This window comes from Lissotriton helveticus, chromosome 11, assembly GCF_964261635.1.
Source record: "Lissotriton helveticus chromosome 11, aLisHel1.1, whole genome shotgun sequence".
In the NCBI taxonomy this organism is placed as follows: Eukaryota; Metazoa; Chordata; class Amphibia; order Caudata; family Salamandridae; genus Lissotriton; species Lissotriton helveticus.
In genome coordinates, this window is record NC_136072.1 from 1,107,971,793 (window position 1) to 1,107,994,880 (window position 23,088).

Genomic DNA, 23,088 nt, shown 5'->3' on the forward strand with positions numbered 1-23,088 from the left:
TGCAGTTGCTTTAGGAGCTGTAGTGGCAGGAGTTTGTCCTCCTCTTTTGGTGCACTCACTAAACCAGTGAGATTTACTTTTGCAGTACTGGCACCACCTTTTTGACTGGCCTTCTTGAGTCTTCTTCTTCGGGGAAGCCTGACCCCCACCCTCTTTGGTTTGTTGGGGACCTGGTGAAGACTTCTGGTCATTTTGCTCATTCTTAACATTACCCTTCTGGTCTGCTTTCTTCTGACCACCCTGGTTCTGGTTCTGGTTCTGCTTGATCCTTGTCCTGACCCATTTGTCTGCCTTCTTTCCCAATTCTTGGGGAGAGGTCAGATCTGAATCAACAAGGTGCTGGTGCAGCAACTGGTTCTGACAATTGTTCAAAATTTGTTCTCTCATCATTAGATTATACAATCCTGTGTAATCTGTAACCTTGCTACCCAGCAACCAGCCCTCCAAAGCCTTAGTGGCACAATCCACAAAATCAGACCAGTCCTGAGACTGAGTTTTCTGGGTGTCTCTGAACAGCAACCTGTACTGCTCAGTGGTTAAACCAAACCCATCAACCAGTGTATTCTTCAGGACCTGGTAATTGTTAGCATCCTCCACTCTTGTAGTGAGGAGCTTATCTCTACCTTTACCATCAAAGGAGAGCCACAGTATAGCTGCCCACTGACTCTGGGGAATGCCCTGCACAGTGCAGGCCCTCTCCAGAGCAGCCATCCATTTCTGGATGTCATCCCCTTGCTTAAAGGGGGGCACTATTTTAGTCAGGTGTTTAGTATCTAAACCCTTCTCTCTATCTCTTGGGAGATTGCTGCCACCAGTGGGAGCTAGCCCACTCATCTGCTGCTCTCTTGCCAGGGCAAGCTTCTCTTTGGCCAGGGCAATTTCTTCCCTTTCAATCCTCAGTTCAGCTTGTCTCATCCTAGCTTCATGCTCCTTTCTCTGAGGGGAAGTAAATCTCCTCTGTGGAGGATTCCTTCTCCCCTGAGAAGAGGCATTAGAGTGCAGAGATCTATTGGAGTCCCTAGAAAGAGATCTATCTCTCCTAACTCCAAGGTTAGGCCCACTTCGGGTTAGTACTGGGGGGCCCCCAGATCCTAGCCCAAGTAAGTCTAAGTTGGTCCTAGTTAGCCTTCTGACTACCTCAAGACCCTTGTCTACCTCATCCCCAGAGAGTACCTCCTGATCCTCCTCCTCAACTGCTGAATCAGTGTTGTGGAGATCTGGATCCCCAGAGGTTCCCTCTAAGGCTGGCATGTTCTCATGTAACTGAGAAAGCTTTCTGGCATCATATGTCTCTAAGAGACCTATCAGAAAGGAAGTGGTGGGGTTAGACCCCTGCTTCAGTTTTCTGGAGACACAGATCTGTCTCATCTCATGAAAGCTGAGAGCTGCATATCTTGAAGTGACCTGTGGAGGGTCAACACTGACCAGGGGAGTCTCAGTAGAGTCCTCCTGAGTCGACATGCTTTTCTAGTGAGGTGTAAGTGGTGCACTTACCTACACTATATGTTTGCCTACTGATCCCTTGCTAGAGTTGTAGTTTAGGGTGTGCTAGGCCCTAGGAGCTACAACAGCTGGTTCAGTAGAACTCAGAGTATTCTAAGCTAAGTTATATGTACCTTTAGTACTTATGTGATCTTTCACAAGATATTCTTAGGGCATGTGTGGTAAAACAACAGCAAGCTCAAATCCCAACCGCTGCCACCAATGTGAGAAGTTGGCCTGATGTGCAGTGCTCACTATTCTAGTGATCACTATATATCAGTCCAAACAACCCTTATTGATGATTGGTTGTAAGTCAACCTTATAGACCAGCTATCCTAGTAGCATGGATACGAGCAGTCTAAGGCTAAGACTCTAGAGGTCGTGTTAAGCCAGCTGTTTTACCATCACATTACCCCTTGAACACCCAGTGAAAGGACACCACACAAGTGTTATGAAAATAAACAATGTATTTATTAGAATCACAACAACCCTGTACTCTTTATGAGGACAGGGTGCTAGGCACACAACAAAACTCTTACGAAAATACTTTTAAGTTAGCACGTTACACAAATGCCCGAGGGGCACGAAAAACCATATACACTAAAAGTGGAATGCGAATTACTAGCAGGTAAGTAACAGTTCTAATAGGCTTTGGAACCGCTAGGACTGGACTAGGGAATCGTTAGATTACTACTAGGAGGCCCAGGGGACTCGGGTGCAGAGTGTGCACTCTCACGCGGGATGCGGGACAAAGTCTATGGAGGCTAGTAAAGGCAAAGTTAGTGTTCACGGGCGAACCCGACCTGGTAGGAAGAAAACGACAGTGGATCCTGACCCTAGGATAGTGAGGCTATGCTGGGACACCGAAGTGCCGAAGTTACCTAGCCCAGGGGCTGCAGCTGCATAGGTCTGAAAAGACGTCGGGGATCTCGTTGCCGGACCAGGAGCCTGGAAGGAAGAAGTTGCTGGCAGGCGACCAGTGAAGAAAAGTTCGATGGATCCAAGCCTGGATCAAGGAAGAAGAAAACCTGAAAGCAGAGGGGACCAAGTTCTTAAATCACTAGCCAGTGATTAAGTGGGCACCAGGATGGCACCGGGCGAAGTCACCGCAGTCAGGTGAGTGGGCGCGGCTGGGCTCTGCAGCCTCTCGGACCAGGAGGCGTTGTCGGCGACCAGGATGGAGGTGCGAGCTGTCCCACGAAGGTTCTTGCTGTCGACGTCGCTGGACCCAGGATTGGGCAACAAGTCTTGGCAAATGCAAGGCCCACGCGGTGGACCTAAAATGGCGTCTTGAGTGGACCAGGAGGGTCCAGGGTACTTCTCCGATGGAGGGAAGCAAGGGCCAGTCTGGAGCAACCAGACCAGCAGCAGAAATGTCGTCGGGCGTCGTCAGGAAGGCCACAAGCCAACGGGCTAGTAGCCAAACAACGCGGTGAGCAGCAAAAAGCAGAAGGGCCCCACGCAGATCGTGGAGATGCTGGGGGGCTGCTCTTCGGTGCTGGAGCTGCTCAGGGTGGGGGCTTCTCGGACCCCAAAGCACTCACCAGGAATTCACTCGGCGGGCTTGCTGGAAAGAAGTCGTGCAGTCTTGAAGATGGCCGGTCCCTCGAGGTCTCGTCACACCCACGAATCTCAGCGTGACTGATGATGCAGGTAGAGGTCAGAGGTGCCAGGGAAGCCGGTTCTCGTCGAGCTGGGCAGTCGGATTCCGGAGGAAGGACTTGCAGCAGACCGCAGTGTTCTTGGATGGTGCCTGCGGATGCATGGTGACTACTCCTTAGTCACAAGGGAGAAATCTTAGGAAGAAGTCTTGAGTTCCTTTCGCAGAAAGTAGTTTCAGGATTCAAAGATGATCTGATTTGGAAGGGGGCCAGTCTCTACCTTTATCCTGTAAAAAGGGGCTGGCACGCGACTAAGTCCTGCCCTATGGGTGGGACTAGGAGGGGGGTGGTTACACCCACTTCCTTGGCGGGCTTTTCCCCAGCACAGGGTCTGGAGTGACCCTGGAACTGGTTTCAGCCAGCCTATGCACAGTGAGCACCGGGGTGCCACGTGCAGTCACCTTCCTCTAAAGCCCTGCCTACCTACAATACACAAAACCCTGTCTGGGACGGTGCTGGCACCGCCCCTGGCAGGAAACCCTTTGTCCTTATCTCCTGCTCTGGGAGGACTCCCAGCAGCAGGAGGGCAGACTTGTGTCTCGGTGGCAGCATCCATTTTGTGGATGCTAAGGCTCTGTCTGACTTTTAACCGGGTTATAGGTTACATGCATGTCGTGTCCCTCTAGAAGGGTGGAATGCTAACCCCGTCGCCAGAATTGGCGAGGGGTTAGTATTCCAATTCGTATGACACCTTACTCGACATGTTTTGATAAAGCGATACCAGAGTTGGCATTTAACCGCGAGGATTATAATGCACTTAAGAGTATATGGTATGCGATATCATGGAAACGGCTAAGGGATGGATCCCGAAAGCCGCAGACAGGCTCAGCTCATGCCAGAGCACCATCTCACACGATTCCAAGCACTCTGCCTTCAGGATTGTTAAGGCCTGCCATAGGAGTGACTGATAGGAGATCTGTGTGTCCATTTTAGGGTTAGATATAGGTATACTATATCTAAAGCAAAGGGTGAGTACACCACCTTGCCCCAGCTGTCGTGCAGCCAGTTGTGTCAGTTTTAGTTAGTCAATCCAGGGGTGGCATAATACATGCTTCAGCCCCTGGGAGACTTCTGGGTGCACCTCAGCCCTGGGTACAGGGACTTGGAGAGGGCCCAGTGCCAATTCAGTACCTGAGTACAATTTGGATAGAGAGAACAGCTAGGCTGTGGGTCTGATTAGCAGGCCCACAGCCAGGGAAAGTCGTAAACCAGTGCAGCAAAAAGCAAAAAATCTGGGTGATCATAGGATTGCAGACCCTACTCTCCTACACAGTCGCTCTGCAGTCGCAGTCGCTCTGCAGTCGCTCTGCAGTCGTAGTCGCTCTGCAGTCGCTCTGCAGTCGTAGTCGCTCAAACACTGCTCACCCTACACACTCACACACTGCTCACCCTGCACACTCACACACTGCTCACCCTGCACACTCACACACTGCTCACCCTGCACACTCACACACTGCTCACCCTACGTAATGCGAAAAGACCTAGCTCTGCCCTTTGGCCTGTGTTGTAATCATACAGTAGGTTGTGAGTAGTTGCGCTTGATTGGTTGGGGCGTCCCCTCCTTGCTGCTCCCCTCACAGAAGGCCGGCTGCCTCAATGAAGCTCCCAAGACACGTGTTCAGCTGTTCTTTCTTTTAGCTCCTGTGTGTCAGTGCACCGTGTAAGCGCAAAAGCATACCCTGCTCTCTCTGGAACTCTCACTCTGCAGTATCTCTCACTCTGCAGTCGCTCTGCAGTCGCAGTCGCTCTGCAGTCGCACTGCAGTCGCAGTCGCTCTGCAGTCGCAGTCGCTCTGCAGTCGCAGTCGCTCTGCAGTCGCTCTGCAGTCGCTGGCGCTCTGCAGTCGCTTTGCAGTCGCAGTCGCACTGCAGTCGCAGTCGCTCTGCAGTCGCAGTCGCTCTGCAGTCGCAGTCGCAGTCGCTCTGCAGTCGCAGTCGCTCTGTAGTCGCAGTCGCTCTGCAGTCGCAGTCGCTCTGCAGTCGCTCTGCCGTCGCAGTCGCTCTGCCGTCGCACTGCAGTCGCAGTCGCTCTGCAGTCGCACTGCAGTCGCAGTCGCTCTGCAGCCGCTGGCGCTCTGCAGTCGCTCTGCAGCCGCTGGCGCTCTGCAGTCGCTCTGCAGCCGCTGGCGCTCTGCAGTCGCTCTGCAGCCGCTGGCGCTCTGCAGTCGCTCTGCAGCCGCTGGCGCTCTGCAGTCGCTCTGCAGCCGCTGGCGCTCTGCAGTCGCTCTGCAGTCGCTGGCGCTCTGCAGTCGCTGGCGCTCTGCAGTCGCTGGTGCTCTGCAGTCGCTGGCGCTCTGCAGTCGCTGGCGCTCTGCAGCCGCTGGCGCTCTGCAGTCGCTCTGCAGCCGCTGGCGCTCTGCAGTCGCTCTGCAGCCGCTGGCGCTCTGCAGTCGCTCTGCAGTCGCTGGCGCTCTGCAGTCGCTGGCGCTCTGCAGTCGCTCTGCAGTCGCTCTGCAGTCGCTGTCGCTCTGCAGTCGCTGTCGCTCTGCAGTCGCTGGCGCTATGCAGTCGCTGGCGCTCTGCAGTCGCTCTGCAGTGGCTCTGCAGTCGCTGGCACTCTGCAGTCGCTCGCACTCTGCAGTCGCTCTGCAGTCGCTCGCACTCTGCAGTCGCTCTGCAGTCGCTCGCACTCTGCAGTCGCTCTGCAGTCGCTCGCACTCTGCAGTCGCTCTGCAGTCGCTCGCACTCTGCAGTCGCTCTGCAGTCGCTCGCACTCTGCAGTCGCTCGCACTCTGCAGTCGCTCTGCAATCGCTCGCACTCTGCAGTCGCTCTGCAGTCGCTCGCACTCTGCAGTCGCTCGCACTCTGCAGTCGCTCGCACTCTGCAGTCGCTCGCACTCTGCAGTCGCTCGCACTCTGCAGTCGCTCGCACTCTGCAGTCGCTCGCACTCTGCAGTCGCTCGCACTCTGCAGTCGCTCGCACTCTGCAGTCGCTCGCACTCTGCAGTCGCTCGCACTCTGCAGTCGCTCGCACTCTGCAGTCGCTCGCGCGATGAAGTCGCTCGCGCGATGAAGTCGCTCGCGCGATGAAGTCGCTCGCGCGATGAAGTCGCTCGCGCGATGAAGTCGCTCTGCAGTCGCTCGCACGTTTCAGTCGCTCTTCAGTCGCTCTTCAGTCGCTCTTCAGTCGCTCTGCAGTCGCTCGCACGCTTCAGTCGCTCGCTTCAGTCGCTCTGCAGTCGCTCGCACGTTTCAGTCGCTCTTCAGTCGCTCTTCAGTCGCTCTGCAGTCGCTCGCACGCTGCAGTCGTCGCGCTGCAGTCGCTCTGCAGTCGCTCGCACTCTGCAGTCGCTCGCACTCTGCAGTCGCTCGCACTCTGCAGTCGCTCTGCAGTCGCTCACACTATGCAGTCGCTCTGCAGTCGCTCGCACTCTGCAGTCGCTCGCACTTTGCAGTCGCTCTGCAGTCGCTCTGCAGTCGCTCGCACTCTGCAGTCGCTCGCACTCTGCAGTCGCTCGCACTCTGCAGTCGCTCGCACTCTGCAGTCGCTCGCACTCTGCAGTCGCTCGCACTCTGCAGTCGCTCGCATTCGGCAGTCGCTCGCATTCGGCAGTCGCTCGCACTCGGCAGTCGCTCGCACTCGGCAGTCGCTCGCACTCGGCAGTCGCTCGCACTCGGCAGTCGCTCGCACTCTGCAGTCGCTCGCACTCTGCAGTCGCTCGCACTCTGCAGTCGCTCGCACTCTGCAGTCGCTCGCACGCTGAAGTCGCTCTGCAGTCGCCCGCAATCTGCAGTCGCCTGCACGCTGCAGTCGCCCGCATGCTGCAGTCGCCCGCGCGCTGCAGTCGCCCGCGCTCTGCAGTCGCCCGCGCTCTGCAGTCGCCCGCGCGCTGCAGTCGCTCGCACTCTGCAGTCGCTCGCACTCTGCAGTCGCTCGCACTCTGCAGTCGCTCGCACTCTGCAGTCGCTCGCACTCTGCAGTCGCTCTGCAGTCGCTCGCGCTCTGCAGTCGCTCGCGCTCTGCAGTCGCCCGCGCTCTGCAGTCGCCCGCGCTCTGCAGTCGCCCGCGCTCTGCAGTCGCCCGCGCTCTGCAGTCGCCCGCGCTCTGCAGTCGCCCGCGCGCTGCAGTCGCCCGCGCGCTGCAGTCGCCCGCGCGCTGCAGTCGCTCGCGCTCTGCAGTCGCTCGCGCGCTGCAGTCGCTCGCGCTCTGCAGTCGCTCGCGCGCTGCAGTCGCTCGCGCGCTGCAGTCGCTCTGCAGTCGCTCGCGCGCTGCAGTCGCTCTGCAGTCGCTCGCGCGCTGCAGTCGCTCTGCAGTCGCTCGCGCGCTGCAGTCGCTCTGCAGTCGCTCGCGCGCTGCAGTCGCTCTGCAGTCGCTCGCGCTCTGCAGTCGCTCTGCAGTCGCTCGCGCTCTGCAGTCGCTCTGCAGTCGCTCGCGCGCTGCAGTCGCTCGCGCGCTGCAGTCGCTCGCACTCTGCAGTCGCTCGCACTCTGCAGTCGCTCGCACTCTGCAGTCGCTCGCACTCTGCAGTCGCTCGCACTCTGCAGTCGCTCGCACTCTGCAGTCGCTCGCACTCTGCAGTCGCTCGCACTCTGCAGTCGCTCGCACTCTGCAGTCGCTCGCACTCTGCAGTCGCTCGCACTCTGCAGTCGCTCGCACTCTGCAGTCGCTCGCACTCTGCAGTCGCTCGCACTCTGCAGTCGCTCTGCAGTCGCTCCCACTCTGCAGTCGCTCCCACTCTGCAGTCGCTCTGCAGTCGCTCCCACTCTGCAGTCGCTCGCACTCTGCAGTCGCTCTGCAGTCGCTCGCACTCTGCAGTCGCTCTGCAGTCGCTCGCGCGCTGCAGTCGCTCTGCAGTCGCTCGCACGTTTCAGTCGCTCTTCAGTCGCTCTTCAGTCGCTCTGCAGTCGCTCGCACGCTTCAGTCGCTCGCTTCAGTCGCTCTGCAGTCGCTCGCACGTTTCAGTCGCTCTTCAGTCGCTCTTCAGTCGCGCTTCAGTCGCTCTGCAGTCGCTCGCACGCTGCAGTCGTCGCGCTGCAGTCGCTCTGCAGTCGCTCGCACTCTGCAGTCGCTCGCACTCTGCAGTCGCTCGCACTCTGCAGTCGCTCTGCAGTCGCTCACACTATGCAGTCGCTCTGCAGTCGCTCGCACTCTGCAGTCGCTCGCACTTTGCAGTCGCTCTGCAGTCGCTCGCACTCTGCAGTCGCTCGCACTCTGCAGTCGCTCGCACTCTGCAGTCGCTCGCACTCTGCAGTCGCTCGCACTCTGCAGTCGCTCGCACTCTGCAGTCGCTCGCACTCTGCAGTCGCTCGCACTCTGCAGTCGCTCGCACTCTGCAGTCGCTCGCATTCGGCAGTCGCTCGCATTCGGCAGTCGCTCGCACTCGGCAGTCGCTCGCACTCGGCAGTCGCTCGCACTCTGCAGTCGCTCGCACGCTGCAGTCGCTCTGCAGTCGCTGGCACGCTGCAGTCGCTGGCCCGCTGCAGTCGCTGGCACGCTGCAGTCGCTGGCACGCTGCAGTCGCTCGCACTCTGCAGTCCCTCGCACGCTGCAGTCGCTTTGCAGTCGCTGGCGCGCTGCAGTCGCTGGCACGCTGCAGTCGCTGGCACGCTGCAGTCGCCGGCACGCTGCAGTCGCCGGCACGCTGCAGTCGCCGGCACGCTGCAGTCGCCGGCACGCTGCAGTCGCCGGCGCGCTGCAGTCGCCGGCACGCTGCAGTCGCCGGCACGCTGCAGTCGCTGCAGTCGCTCTGCAGTCGCTCGCGCTCTGCATTCGCTCGCGCTCTGCAGTCGCTCGCACTCTGCAGTCGCTCGCACTCTGCAGTCGCTCGCACTCTGCAGTCGCTCGCACTCTGCAGTCGCTCGCACTCTGCAGTCGCTCGCACTCTGCAGTCGCTCGCACTCTGCAGTCGCTCGCACTCTGCAGTCGCTCGCACTCTGCAGTCGCTCGCACTCTGCAGTCGCTCGCACTCTGCAGTCGCTCGCACTCTGCAGTCGCTCGCACGCTGAAGTCGCTCTGCAGTCGCCCGCAATCTGCAGTCGCCTGCACGCTGCAGTCGCCCGCATGCTGCAGTCGCCCGCGCGCTGCAGTCGCCCGCGCTCTGCAGTCGCCCGCGCGCTGCAGTCGCCCGCGCTCTGCAGTCGCCCGCGCGCTGCAGTCGCCCGCGCTCTGCAGTCGCCCGCGCGCTGCAGTCGCTGGCACGCTGCAGTCGCTGGCACGCTGCAGTCGCCGGCACGCTGCAGTCGCCGGCACGCTGCAGTCGCCGGCACGCTGCAGTCGCCGGCACGCTGCAGTCGCCGGCGCGCTGCAGTCGCCGGCACGCTGCAGTCGCCGGCACGCTGCAGTCGCTGCAGTCGCTCTGCAGTCGCTCGCGCTCTGCATTCGCTCGCGCTCTGCAGTCGCTCGCGCTCTGCATTCGCTCGCACTCTGCAGTCGCTCGCACTCTGCAGTCGCTCGCACTCTGCAGTCGCTCGCACTCTGCAGTCGCTCGCACTCTGCAGTCGCTCGCACTCTGCAGTCGCTCGCACTCTGCAGTCGCTCGCACTCTGCAGTCGCTCGCACTCTGCAGTCGCTCGCACTCTGCAGTCGCTCGCACTCTGCAGTCGCTCGCACGCTGAAGTCGCTCTGCAGTCGCCCGCAATCTGCAGTCGCCTGCACGCTGCAGTCGCCCGCATGCTGCAGTCGCCCGCGCGCTGCAGTCGCCCGCGCTCTGCAGTCGCCCGCGCGCTGCAGTCGCCCGCGCTCTGCAGTCGCCCGCGCGCTGCAGTCGCTCGCGCTCTGCAGTCGCTCGCGCTCTGCAGTCGCTCGCACTCTGCAGTCGCTCTGCAGTCGCTCGCGCTCTGCAGTCGCTCGCGCTCTGCAGTCGCCCGCGCTCTGCAGTCGCCCGCGCTCTGCAGTCGCCCGCGCTCTGCAGTCGCCCGCGCTCTGCAGTCGCCCGCGCGCTGCAGTCGCCCGCGCGCTGCAGTCGCCCGCGCGCTGCAGTCGCTCTGCAGTCGCTCGCGCGCTGCAGTCGCTCGCGCTCTGCAGTCGCTCGCGCGCTGCAGTCGCTCGCGCGCTGCAGTCGCTCTGCAGTCGCTCGCGCGCTGCAGTCGCTCTGCAGTCGCTCGCGCGCTGCAGTCGCTCTGCAGTCGCTCGCGCGCTGCAGTCGCTCGCGCTCTGCAGTCGCTCGCGCTCTGCAGTCGCTCGCACTCTGCAGTCGCTCTGCAGTCGCTCGCGCTCTGCAGTCGCTCGCGCTCTGCAGTCGCCCGCGCTCTGCAGTCGCCCGCGCTCTGCAGTCGCCCGCGCTCTGCAGTCGCCCGCGCTCTGCAGTCGCCCGCGCGCTGCAGTCGCCCGCGCGCTGCAGTCGCCCGCGCTCTGCAGTCGCCCGCGCGCTGCAGTCGCCCGCGCGCTGCAGTCGCCCGCGCGCTGCAGTCGCTCTGCAGTCGCTCGCGCGCTGCAGTCGCTCGCGCTCTGCAGTCGCTCGCGCGCTGCAGTCGCTCGCGCGCTGCAGTCGCTCTGCAGTCGCTCGCGCGCTGCAGTCGCTCTGCAGTCGCTCGCGCGCTGCAGTCGCTCTGCAGTCGCTCGCGCGCTGCAGTCGCTCTGCAGTCGCTCGCGCGCTGCAGTCGCTCGCGCGCTGCAGTCGCTCGCGCGCTGCAGTCGCTCGCGCGCTGCAGTCGCTCGCACTCTGCAGTCGCTCGCACTCTGCAGTCGCTCGCACTCTGCAGTCGCTCGCACTCTGCAGTCGCTCGCACTCTGCAGTCGCTCGCACTCTGCAGTCGCTCGCACTCTGCAGTCGCTCGCACTCTGCAGTCGCTCGCACTCTGCAGTCGCTCTGCAGTCGCTCCCACTCTGCAGTCGCTCCCACTCTGCAGTCGCTCGCACTCTGCAGTCGCTCTGCAGTCGCTCGCACTCTGCAGTCGCTCTGCAGTCGCTCGCGCGCTGCAGTCGCTCTGCAGTCGCTCGCGCGCTGCAGTCGCGCTGCAGTCGCTCGCACGCTGCAGTCGCCCGCAGTCACGCTGCAGTCGCTCTGCAGTCGCTCGTGCGCTGCAATCGCTCTGCAGTCGCTCGTGCGCTGCAGTCGCTCTGCAGTCGCTCTGCAGTCGCTCTGCAGTCGCTCGCGCGCTGCAGTCGCTCGCGCGCTGCAGTCGCTCGCGCTCTGCAGTCGCTCCCGCTCTGCAGTCGCTCCCGCTCTGCAGTCGCTCCCGCTCTGCAGTCGCTCCCGCTCTGCAGTCGCTCGCGCTCTGCAGTCGCTCGCGCTCTGCAGTCGCTCGCGCTCTGCAGTCGCTCGCGCTCTGCAGTCGCTCGCGCTCTGCAGTCGCTCGCGCTCTGCAGTCGCTCCCGCTCTGCAGTCGCTCCCGCTCTGCAGTCGCTCCCGCTCTGCAGTCGCTCCCGCTCTGCAGTCGCTCCCGCTCTGCAGTCGCTCGCGCTCTGCAGTCGCTCGCGCTCTGCAGTCGCTCGCGCTCTGCAGTCGCTCGCGCTCTGCAGTCGCTCGCGCTCTGCAGTCGCTCGCGCTCTGCAGTCGCTCGCGCTCTGCAGTCGCTCGCACTCTGCAGTCGCTCGCACTCTGCAGTCGCTCGCACTCTGCAGTCGCTCGCACTCTGAAGTCGCTCGCACTCTGAAGTCGCTCGCACTCTGAAGTCGCTCGCACTCTGAAGTCGCTCGCACTCTGAAGTCGCTCGCACTCTGAAGTCGCTCGCACTCTGCAGTCGCGCTGCAGTCGCTCGCACGCTGCAGTCGCTCTGCAGACGCTCGCACGCTGCAGTCGCTCTGCAGTCGCTCATACGCTGCAGTCGCTCGCGCGCTGCAGTCGCTCTGCAGTTGCTCACGCTCTGCAGTCGCGCTGCAGTCGCTCGCGCTCTGCAGCCGCTCTGCAGTTGCTCGCGCTCTGAAGTCGCGCTGCAGTCGCTCTGCAGTCGCTCGCACGCTGCAGTCGCTCGCACGCTGCAGTCGCTCTGCAGTCGCTCACACGCTTCAGTCGCTCGCACGCTTCAGTCGCTCGCACGCTGCAGTCGCTCGCACGCTGCAGTCGCTCGCACGCTGCAGTCGCGCTGCAGTCGCTCGCACGCTGCAGTCGCGCTGCAGTCGCTCGCACGCTACAGTCGCTCGCACGCTGCAGTCGCCCGCACGCTGCAAAATGTACTTGAAAATCTCTTCCCCTGAAGATGTACAATTTCTTAAAACTACTCTCCAAAAAAACGAAAAACTGGCTTCCATGCAACCACTTCAAACTAAGGGGGTCATTAGGATGGCGGATTTCCCGCATACTCCGGGCCGGCGGAAGCCACCGCCGGCCCGGAGTATGCGGGAAATCCGCCGAGGAGGGCTGAAAGACCCACCGCCAAATCAGGATGGCTGGTGGGTCTCACAATCCGTCCGCTGCTTTTCCGCCGCGGTCGGAAGGCGACCACGGCGGAAAAGCACTAACATGGCTGGCGGTGTCTATCAGATGCAGGGAATGTAATGCTTTTCCGCGGCGGCTTTTCCGCCGTGGAAAAGCATACGGACAATCACTTTGGGGGCCCGTTGCGGGCCCCCTGGGTGAAGGTTGCATGGGGGGTGCACATGGGGGGTACCTATGGTACCCCCCTGCATTTGCGTGCACAAAGCGGCAGGCACCGCGCGGTGCCTGCCGCTTTGTGCATGCAAATGCACACCTTTCGTTTTTTGCATTGCGGCGGGTGCTGCTTCAAGCAGCATCCGCCGCAATGTAAAACTTACAGGATGTGACCGCCAGGGTGGCGGTCACATCCTAATTGCTATGGAGGGACCGCCGCTGCCCATGCGGACGGTCCCTCCAACTCAGGGGTGGCGGACGGACGCAAGTCCGTCCGCCATCCTAATCGGCCCCTAAATGCTCAAAAAACAGAATTCCTCAATGGCCCCACCTAAACAGTCCTCGTATATCAGAGAATGAATGAAGCAACTGACGGCTCTTAACTGCCTTCCACACATTTTAGATTTCACAAGATCACTTGGAATAACCCATGACAAGAACCTGACAAGAACGTGAACATGCAGGAGCACATCAGTTCTGTCACTAAAGGAGCCATCTTCCAAATGAACATCCTAAGGAAAATGAAACCCTTCCTCTCATTCGCCGACTTCAAATCAGTATTTCAAGCACTAGTGATTTCGAGGTTGGACTACGGAAGCACAACCCTCTGTGGCCTACCTAGATCAATGTTGGCACCTGTAAGGCTCTTTCAACTCTCCTGCAAGGCTCATCACAGGATCTAAAAGATACAACCACATCACTCCTGATCTTAAAGGCTCTAAATTGATCCCAATTGAAGGAAGGATAGAGTAAAAAAAAAGAAAAACACATGTATGGCACATAAAGCCATACATTTTAAAAACCTTTTGTACCTAGCACAAAAACTGGAATCATCTGGTGGCTGTAGATCTTCTAGAAGCTCAAGCACTTTATTGCTGAAACCACAGTAACTCTGTAAAAAGAAAACGTACCACTGAACTTCCTCGGGTATTGCCCCGAGAACCTGGAACACTCTGCCACCTGAAAGCAGACTGAACCCCTCACCCGTATCTTTTAAAAATGAAGTCAACGTGCTACTTATGAACAAGTTCTTGCTCTAAGGAAAATGCACTTTAGTAGCCTTCCACATCTGCTATACCCATGTAAAGTTCTAGACTTGTATGATCATGCATTTGTGGGTGGCTTGATCCCGATGGAGGTCCGCTACCTCATTTTGAGACCCATCACATCCTGTTTCACTCTTAATTTTGTTGTTTGTTTTACTATTTCTTCTTTCCTGACCACTTGTAAAGTCCTCGGATACCCTCGTGGGGCATGCTCGTGCTATATAAAACTTTATAAATAAATAGGTTCAGCACTTTCAGATTGCTTAATCAATCAGTGCAGTAGAACCCTCAATTTGCAGTACTATATTAAACATATGTATAGAGAATAAAGGGCCATTCAATTGCAGTTTCCAATATTAAAACATTTATATGGTATTAGAGAACATTTAAATGCCCCTTTGATGTGATTACAGTAGAAGACAAGAGCATATTTTTTACCAAACATCAAAGGGCCATGGAAAAAGACATGCCAGGCAGAGGGACAGGAATAAAACTGGAATCTGGAATGCATTTCGTCAGTGAACACAATCAGCGTATCATATATGTTATGTTATGTTATGTTAATTTCGATTTATATAGCGCCAAATCACCGACAGGTCTCTTAGCGCTTGCTTTGGGAACCCATCCTGGTTTTCCCTGCGAGATAACCCCTACTGGGCATCCCCAAGGTGAAGACCAGGCATCCCATCGCAGAGGGGCCGTAGTGGAGATTAAGCAACCTATTGCCCAGAGTTGCAGAGTGTGAACCCATGATTCGAGTAGGCACCGAGGCGAGAATTATAGAGTCCGTGGACATTTTGAGCTCAAGACCCTGCCGCGTCGGGAATTGAACCGTGGTCCCGGGTCTGACCTCTGCATCAGGGTCTGCCTCCTCTAACCAGTGAGCCACACTACTCCACTTAGCTACCTAACAAGTGGCGTAATGAAAATAAACCTCAAATGTAAACTGGCAGACAAACAGGAGTAATCAGGGAAAAGAAAGATTTGTAGAACAAATGTTTTTTCATGTGTAGGAAACAAGGCAATGTAGTCATTACCTAGCATGTATGGCTGCATATCTCTCTGCAAATTTCATAGGGACCAGCGCTTACTGGCTTTTGTGGTAATTTAAAATACCACTTCCAACTAATTTAGACCTTAGGGTGTACTCAAAAAGTCATTGCATCTGTTGTTTAAAGGGCTGCAATAATGAACAGTACCTTGAACATACATATTGTGTGTTGATATAGGTTTGGGAAGGTTGATGTAAATATTTTGGACCACAAAAATATCTTGCTCAGAGTGCCTTACCGACAGACCCTCCGGTAGGCTGTATTTCAATTCTGAGTCCTCTGTTGTTTCAGCAGAGTCAGGGTTCTTGTTGTAGGTGGATGTGAAGAGACGAGGCAAGTACAAGCCCAGCTTCTGAAGCTTCTCAGGATTCTGGGTTAGAGTGGCTGAGAAAAGGAGCTTCTGCAGGGGCATCTGTGGAAAACAGGTGCTGAAAGAAAGAAGTGGAAGCCAGTTTAAACCATCCATGCAAAGTGACAATTAGTTATTCATCTGTGCATTTTGTATAGGCGTAACATAGCCAGCTGGGCAACGGAGTGCTTCACACAAAATTACCTTCTTGACAACTTTTAATTAGGCTTTACATAGGATTGTTGGACAGTGACCTCTGTGCTACATGTAGCCGATGATGCTCTGCACATACTAGATAAAGGGGATTCATGCCATCTTATTCTTTTCAAGCAAACAGCTGCCTGTAACACAGTCAATCATTCCTCTCTATTAAAAATCTTAGTCGAACAGATGGGTATACATGACCCTCTTAGGAAATGTTTTGCTTATTATGAAGGTCACTCTGTCCAATACCACTCCTCTCAAACAACAAGATCCTCAAGCATCCATTTTATCAGACAACTTTTAGTATCTACGTATAACCCTGGGGTTCTCTTCTGAGTCAATCAAATATTTATTTTCACCTGTACCTGAAAGTCTCATTCCTGGATGACATCATTGCCAACCATACATTGACCCTCTTGGACATTCTGACATCCACAGACTTCATCTTGGACAAAAGTCTACACCTGCACAAGGCAAAACCAGGCACCACTGGGATATAACATGCTTTAAATTTCAAATCAATGTTAACTACTCGGTGACAGAGGTGCTGCTGTCTAAGAACAGTAGCCGGAATCAGATCAGTAAAATGTGTGGCACCTCAGAGTCACAATAGCATTTATCAGGTCCGTTCAAGTGGTTCAAACTTTACTCCTGTCAAGATTTGATTGTGACAATTCCTTACTCACTTGCGACCTTTAGCTCCAATACCAGAGCACATCACCCCAGTCCTGTTCACTTTTCAATGGCATCCTAACGTATCCAGGTTTTTATTCATGTTGGCCTGAGAAGTTTACAAAATATTTCACTGTGAGCTACAACCTACTAAGCGCAAAAGCGGGCATCCGTGCCCTGTGGAACACTGGTCCTCTCTGACTTGATATCTCTTTTTTTTCTTAAAGTCAAGAAGTTTAAAACAAGCTTTCTCAGGCTCTGCATCCAAACTTTGGAATCCCATTCCTTCCTCTATGATGAATAATCCCCCATGTGATACTTCTGTAAAAAGCACTCAAAGGCATACGTTTAAATAGAGCCATATTCATACCGTAACTTGCTATGGTTGTCTAGCTAACAACAGTTTATTTCATACTGGAGAAAGAATATATTCTTACATCTGTACATATGTTATATGTACATAGCTGGTCTGTCAGTATGTTTTTCCTCTTTATGTCTTTATATGTAGAAGTCTATAATAGCATATCAATGATTGCCCCACTGTACTCATTTAAACTAAACTGTATAGTAATACTGATTTGTATATATTTTCTTCTGCATTCTCTTGAAAGGGCAGGTAGCTATGTGGAGTGCTCGGTTGCCAAGTTGGGGCTGCTTAGTGTTACATTAATACTAAAATAAAATAATTAAATGGGTACAGGGTGAGAGGCCACACTGCAGCAGTTACATAGGGTGAGAGGCATGCAGAGCTGCCAAATTAAGGTCACAGGCTCCGCCATTTATTCAAGTATTTATTCATTTGTTTCATGTGCTACTCCCATGCAAAAGTGCTGAGAAGTTGGGGGAAGGGAATGAGGTTGTATAAGATTCGAGTCAAAGTTAGTTAATACAAACATACATGGGTAAACTTACAATGCTCTTAGTTAGTCAAAGTACAGATCCTGTTGCACAAAAGCCGTGTGCAGATTCTTCTGTTGAACAGACCACGAGACTGAGGTTCTGAGATTGATCATGGCATTATGATAAAAATTGGACAAGGATGAAAGAACAGAAGCATTGGGTGGAAGATCGATGCCAAATGAACCAGATTCTAGAAGCTTTGCATTTATTCACCAAGTGAGTAGAGTTGGGTATTTTGGGAATAAACTACTGAATAAGCGGTCCAGCTGCTTAGAGAGGGTATGAATCAACAGTGGCTGATGGCGCCACGTCATTTAATAGATATGTGTGAAAATATGCACGACCAGCACAGAGCATAAAGTGGCTCTGATGAGGTGGAGTGAATTAAGATGACTTCCTCATCAAGAACTACATCATTATCAAGACAACAGATTAGAAACTAGCTGTACATCTCATGCCATGAGGACGGTTGGGGAGATGGCTCTCTGGATGCAAGTAGGCATTAGAAGATGAGACATGTGAAGGCTGTCTTCATCTTGTCCTCTCTTTAGCAGATATACACAGATAATCCCCAAGGGCCCCCAAAAATGTCACCTCTAATGTAAAATGTTCATTCCAGACCGAAGTTCTTGAAAAGCAAACTCCACTTACATAGGAACATCCCCTAAACTCGAATGTACTGTGTTTCGTGTCAAAGTTTCGAAATAACCAGTTAAGGACTGGTTTTCTATTGAATATATTTGTAGGGATGGTTTGAAGCAACTTTGATACCACGTTTCTCCTTTAAGTGTTCAGCTGCTCAATAAGTATACATGCTGGCATAAATGTTCCCTGCAATCAGAGGTGAGCTGCTCTTGAGGCATCCACCAGGAATTTACCTGGCAGCAGTTATGGGTCCTGGTTCCTTCCTGGTGAATGGGCTGCTGGGGTCATCCCCCTCCTCTAATCGATAAACGGCCTTTATCACCCGATGCAGCCAATCCTGGCTCATGCTGTCTATCATGCGGTCAGCCTCATCGATGACCTGTGAGGATACATGCAGTAAACACATCCAGTGTGGATTAAACTGCCCATCAGAGAACATGCACAACATGTGAAAGAAAGCTGGCTGCAAATAGCAACATGATTGGGAAGCTGCTGGAACTTCAACAAGCTAAACAAACACATTGGCTAAAGGTAAAACAAAAGAAAGGAAAAAAGAAAGAGGAAATGTGAGAAAGCATGAGAGGAAATGTGAGAAAGAAAGAGGAAATGTAGGAAAGAAGGAGAAAGTGTAGGAAAGAGACGAAATGTAGGAAGAAAGACGAAATGTAGGAAGGAAGAGGAATGTAGGAAAAAGAGGAAATAAAGGAAAGCAAGGAAAGTTAGAGGAAAAGGAGGAAAGAGGAAATGTAGGAATGAGAGCAAATGAAGGAAAAAGAGGAAATGAATGAAAGCAAGAGGAAATTAAGGAAAAAGAAAAGAAACAACAAACAAGAAAGAAAGAAAAAGAAAACAAAAAAAGAAAGAAAAGGGTTGCAAAGATAGAGCACCTTTATAAGCTTTACAAGAAAATTGAGGTATTGTTCTACCTCCTTTTGTCCAATGAGTGCAAATGCAGAGCCTTGCCACTAGCAGCATCATATGGGACAAAAGCAAAAAGGTTAACAAGCATAAGAACTACTTTTACTTTCTTTGTAAAGATGCTCGTTTGCTTGCTGGAATCATACCAAACACAAAAAGAGATCAGTGCAACTATAGCTTTTATGTAAAATATTTCTTCTAAGATTAGCCATATCGATTTGAGGTGCTCATCAATTCCTGTACCATCAGGATGTGGTCTTAAATTCATACAACCTAAAATAGAGTCTAAAATGTTACAGACCATAACTTAAAAAAAAAAAGAGGAAACAGCATACTGGGTTGCGTGGTGGTGCTTAGTTGAAGGAGTGATTTTCAAGTTAAACCCAATAACAAACTAAATAACTCTAAACAAATTGCGCGACCCCAGGGGCTTCGTTCTAGTACAGAAATTGATAAGCATCTCAAACTGATGTGGACTTACTTTAAAAATAATATACTGTATAAAGATTATAGTTTTACTAATCACGTTTTGTGTTTCATAAGTTGCAAATGGAGGTATCAACAGTTCCTCTATCAGGCGAATTGAGTCGGTCACTGAAGGACCGATATATGCGGTGAAATAGGAATATAAATTCCTATGCTACAAAATAGGATTTTTTTTCCACTTATTAGAAAGAATGATGAAATAGGGAGGCTTTTTCAGAGCGATGCTTTTACCCAAGGAAAACTATTTTTTTTACTGTATCAAACTGTCTGCAATCTGAAATATTTGTTTGAAGTGGCACACATTTACTCTGTGTTTTTTTACATTATGTTTTTATAGCCTAAAAAAGTGCAATATCAAACAAATAAATATACTTGCAACTTCACCGAATGACACACTAGGAGACAGATGGAAAGAATGGCAATTGAGATGAATGTCTTGCCCTAGATAAAAAATACATGCACTCACCATTTAGGGAGTCTACTTACCTGTAAAAATAGTTTTGCACCTTGAGTGTTTGCTATATTTGCAGGCTTTCCAACATCCCATCACAAGACTTTTCAGGTATCTATCACAAGGCTTTTCAGGTATTTATCACAAGGCTTTTCAGGTATCTATCACAAGGCCTTTTGGGCATCCACCACAGATGGAGGCAGTATGACGCATGATGTCAACCTGAAACCCAACATGCCCCGTTCTACATGTAAAGTGTTAAATCGCTACGTCTGTAATAATGCAGTAGTCATCACCACTTTGCGTGGTGGAGGGCATACCTTCATTTAATCTAAAAAAATCATCAGACGCCAGAATCTGTTACAGGTAAGTAATGTTATCCTTTAGAGAACCAAACCTAATCTTCATTTGAACGATGTGCACCAATTGAAAGACACTTTTTCCCATTGTAAGGCAGTGATGCAGAAAGTGCGCAAGTGCTGCAAACAGATTCTTTGAAATAGTCTACCCCTCAACTGTCTTTTGCCTTAATGAAGGTCTACATAGCAGTGTTTAGTGAGTGCATGAACCAAGGACCACCTTGCCACCTTTCAAATGCCCACAAAAAAATACACTACCAGTGAAAATCAAAGACGTTGCTTTGCTTCTTGTTAAATGTCTTCATGGTCTTGAGAGTAAAAGGTTCCAAGGTACCGAGTAGCATGGCAGCATGCATATTGTACAATCTAGTGTGTAATCACAGTTGTGGTAATTAAAGTACCTATGCTATGCTTGGCAGACAACACAAACATTTGTTAGGACTCCACAAACGTTTTCTGCCCTATCTAGGTAAGCTCTTCACTCTTCATGGGCATCTAAGCTCTTTCTGCTGCCGTTTTAGGGTCTCTGGAGAAACAAAGCAATTCTATAGTTAAGTGTGATTTGAAACCAATGGCTCACCCTAGGGAATGAACTTGGGTTGAGTAGAAAAACTTGCTATTGTGATTCTGCAAATACACACTTGAATCTCAGCAACTCAAGTAGTGAGGTAATCACAAAGAAAAAAGCAGTTTTCAAAGGCAGGTGCTTGAGACTATCATTCAGCATTAGCTCAAACAGAGCTGACAACAACTTAGTGAGTACGGTATTTAGTTACCATAGTGGAAGCGGGGCAGGAGTGGAGGCTTAATGTGTTTGCGCCACTCCAGAAAATCACGTGCAACTTAAAAGAGAAGTGCTGCCCTTAGTCGCAGTGGTATGTAATGAATGCTGCTAAATTAAACAAGTGTAGCAAAATAGTGTGGATATCTGCTGTAAAAAGTGCATTTTGTTTCAGCCAAGTCCACATGCTGAACATTAAATGTGTACAGCTGGCCTTCTAGCCTTGTGAAGAATTACCATAAAAGTACATAAGCAATACAGGTAACAAAACTGACTTCACCAATCATATGAATATTAGCCAAACATGTGGATGACCGTGCATGGCACACGCTCATCATGGATAACTCATCCAAATTGGTGCCATTAGCGTCATTTCAAACACTGCAAACTTCTGGACCACTTGTGGGACAGGTATGATTGCGGAAAACTATATACGAATGGCAATTACCAACTGAACCATATGGCACTGCTCTTGGACAATGACAGTACCAGAAGGTAAAATCTGATTCTGGGGGGTTTCATTGTACTCTGCTGAAAGTGTCTCTACTGTCAGAGTGGTTTGTCATTATATGCTTAGTGCCTTAGTATACTGTGTTCCTTGATGCCAAAAGTTCCTGTGCTGCGTTCAAGAGGGTGTTGATTCATACTACCCTCTGTGCTTGTTCAGGCACAAGATAGCTGTGGTGTTGTCCTTCAGGTTCTGGACAACTCCATGTATGTGTGGGTAGAAACACCTAAAAACTCAAATTCTCCCTTTGCAGCTCAAGCAGACATTCTTGGTGGCATTGTCCTTGGTCTGTCAAATTGCACTCAAGTGACCTCCCCTAACCAACGCCACCACCACCATGGTTGGAAGAGTCTATCATGATGGTCACCATAGAAAATGGATCCCTATCATCAGCTTCTGTTGTGCCCACAAGCATAGGTTGGTCTGTATAGCATGTCTCTATACACCAGCTCGATCACACAGTGAGTACCATTACTAGAGGGGTCTTATGTGAGACTTTTCATAGCAAGCAGGTGATACTGTGTGGCAATACATTTGTCTTGACACTATTAAAGTTTAAGCCGTCCTTTTGCACTCAGGTTGTGTTGTCCTTTACACAGTTTTGGAAACACACCTGGAGGAAAGAAGATTTTAAGTTAAATAAGTTAGACCAGACAAGAATTTCAACGGAACACCATGCCTTCTAATAAGATGTAGGGTAGGCGATAAGTAAATATTGAAAATAGTTGGGCTAAGAGACGACCCCAAGGGTATTTACAGTATGCAAATAGAACGAAATGCAAGCACCGCAATACCTTGTTTTGTTTTTTTAAAAAAAAGGAGAATATCCATATCCATCCACCTTCTCTTTACAACCTCTGGTAGCCAAGTTATTAGGATGGGCTAAGATGATCAACACTGTCAAAAGTTGTGGCTAAATCTAAGCATCCAAAAAACGGAGCTGAGAATGAACGGCTACTAAAACGGATTCTGGCTTGAGCAGAAACCTGCGTGGGCTCAGCATTATTATTTTTTTTTTCAAAACTAGAATTCCGTTTTTTTTCAACCACGTGTGTAGGAAGGTAGGATCCTTCTGCATGGTTACCCCTACTTTTTGCCTGGTGCTGTGAGGATTTCTGACTAATCTGACTGGGATGCTGCTAATCAGGACCCCAGTCTCTGTGCTTTTTCTCCTAAACTGGTATGATAAGTATTTAGGTACAACCCAGATTTGACACTGGTGTACCGTTATGAGTCCCAAGTATACGGTACTGAGGTACCCAGGGCATAGGTACACCAGAGGTCCCCCATGGGCTCAAGAATGTATTATGCCACCCATGAGAGACCACTGAAAACCTTAACTACCGGCCTGCCATTGCATCCTGTGTATACTGGTGCTAGCACTACTTACGACCGATATAGGTTTCCCGATATCTAAGGTCACTGCACTTAAAACCTATAAGTCACCCCTAATGCAGGGTGCTTGGTTCTAAGTGTGAGGGTGCCCCTGCATGGGCAGGACACCCCTACAACCTTCAGAATCTATTCTTCAGGGTTGTAAGTTCATCAGCCATTACGATACATAGAGTGGCCATGCGTCATTACGCGATGACCATCTCGAAACTGGCTGTAACAAACCCTGTCATGTTTGGTAACAAACATGTTGAAATCACAGCTCCCACACCGTAAACGATGTGGGAGATAGGTTCCGAGCACTATAAAGCACCTCCGGGAGACCCTCCGTGCTCCCGGTACCAGTCTTCTAAACACGGACAGCACAACATGACTGCTGCGGACCAGAGACACGATTTTACCCTCCTGCTGCTGAGCCACGCTCGCGCAGGAGAAGGCAGAACAATAGGTATCCTGTCACAGGGAGGTGTGACCCGCTCCCAGACAGGGTTTAGTGTATTGGAACTGGGTGGGAGCGCTTGCCAGCACCACTCAGTTTGCTTGAGGGGCACATTTGGTGCCTTCCTTGCATAGTCCAGTTAAAACCTGCTTAGGGAGCAGTTGGCTCCTGCTCTGATGCCAAAATGGACAAAGGACATGGGAGTATCCTCCACAATGTCCGAACCCTCTCCTGGGAGGGAACCCTGAATTGTCCAAACCCTTTCCTTAGGGTA

At 52.5% G+C, this 23,088-nt stretch overlaps 1 protein-coding gene across 1 annotated transcript in view; it reads right to left on the minus strand.

The window, feature by feature from the left end:
• DDX51 (DEAD-box helicase 51) overlaps window positions 1–23,088 on the minus strand; it is a 151,691-nt gene that overhangs the window by 47,326 nt on the left and 81,277 nt on the right. Inside the window, exons 8-9 of the mRNA XM_078667806.1 lie at window positions 17,714–17,859; window positions 14,949–15,138 (exon numbers count right to left, since the gene is read on the minus strand). Of these exons, the coding sequence (XP_078523932.1) occupies window positions 14,949–15,138; window positions 17,714–17,859 (336 nt within the window). The remainder of the gene's footprint in view (window positions 1–14,948; window positions 15,139–17,713; window positions 17,860–23,088) is intronic.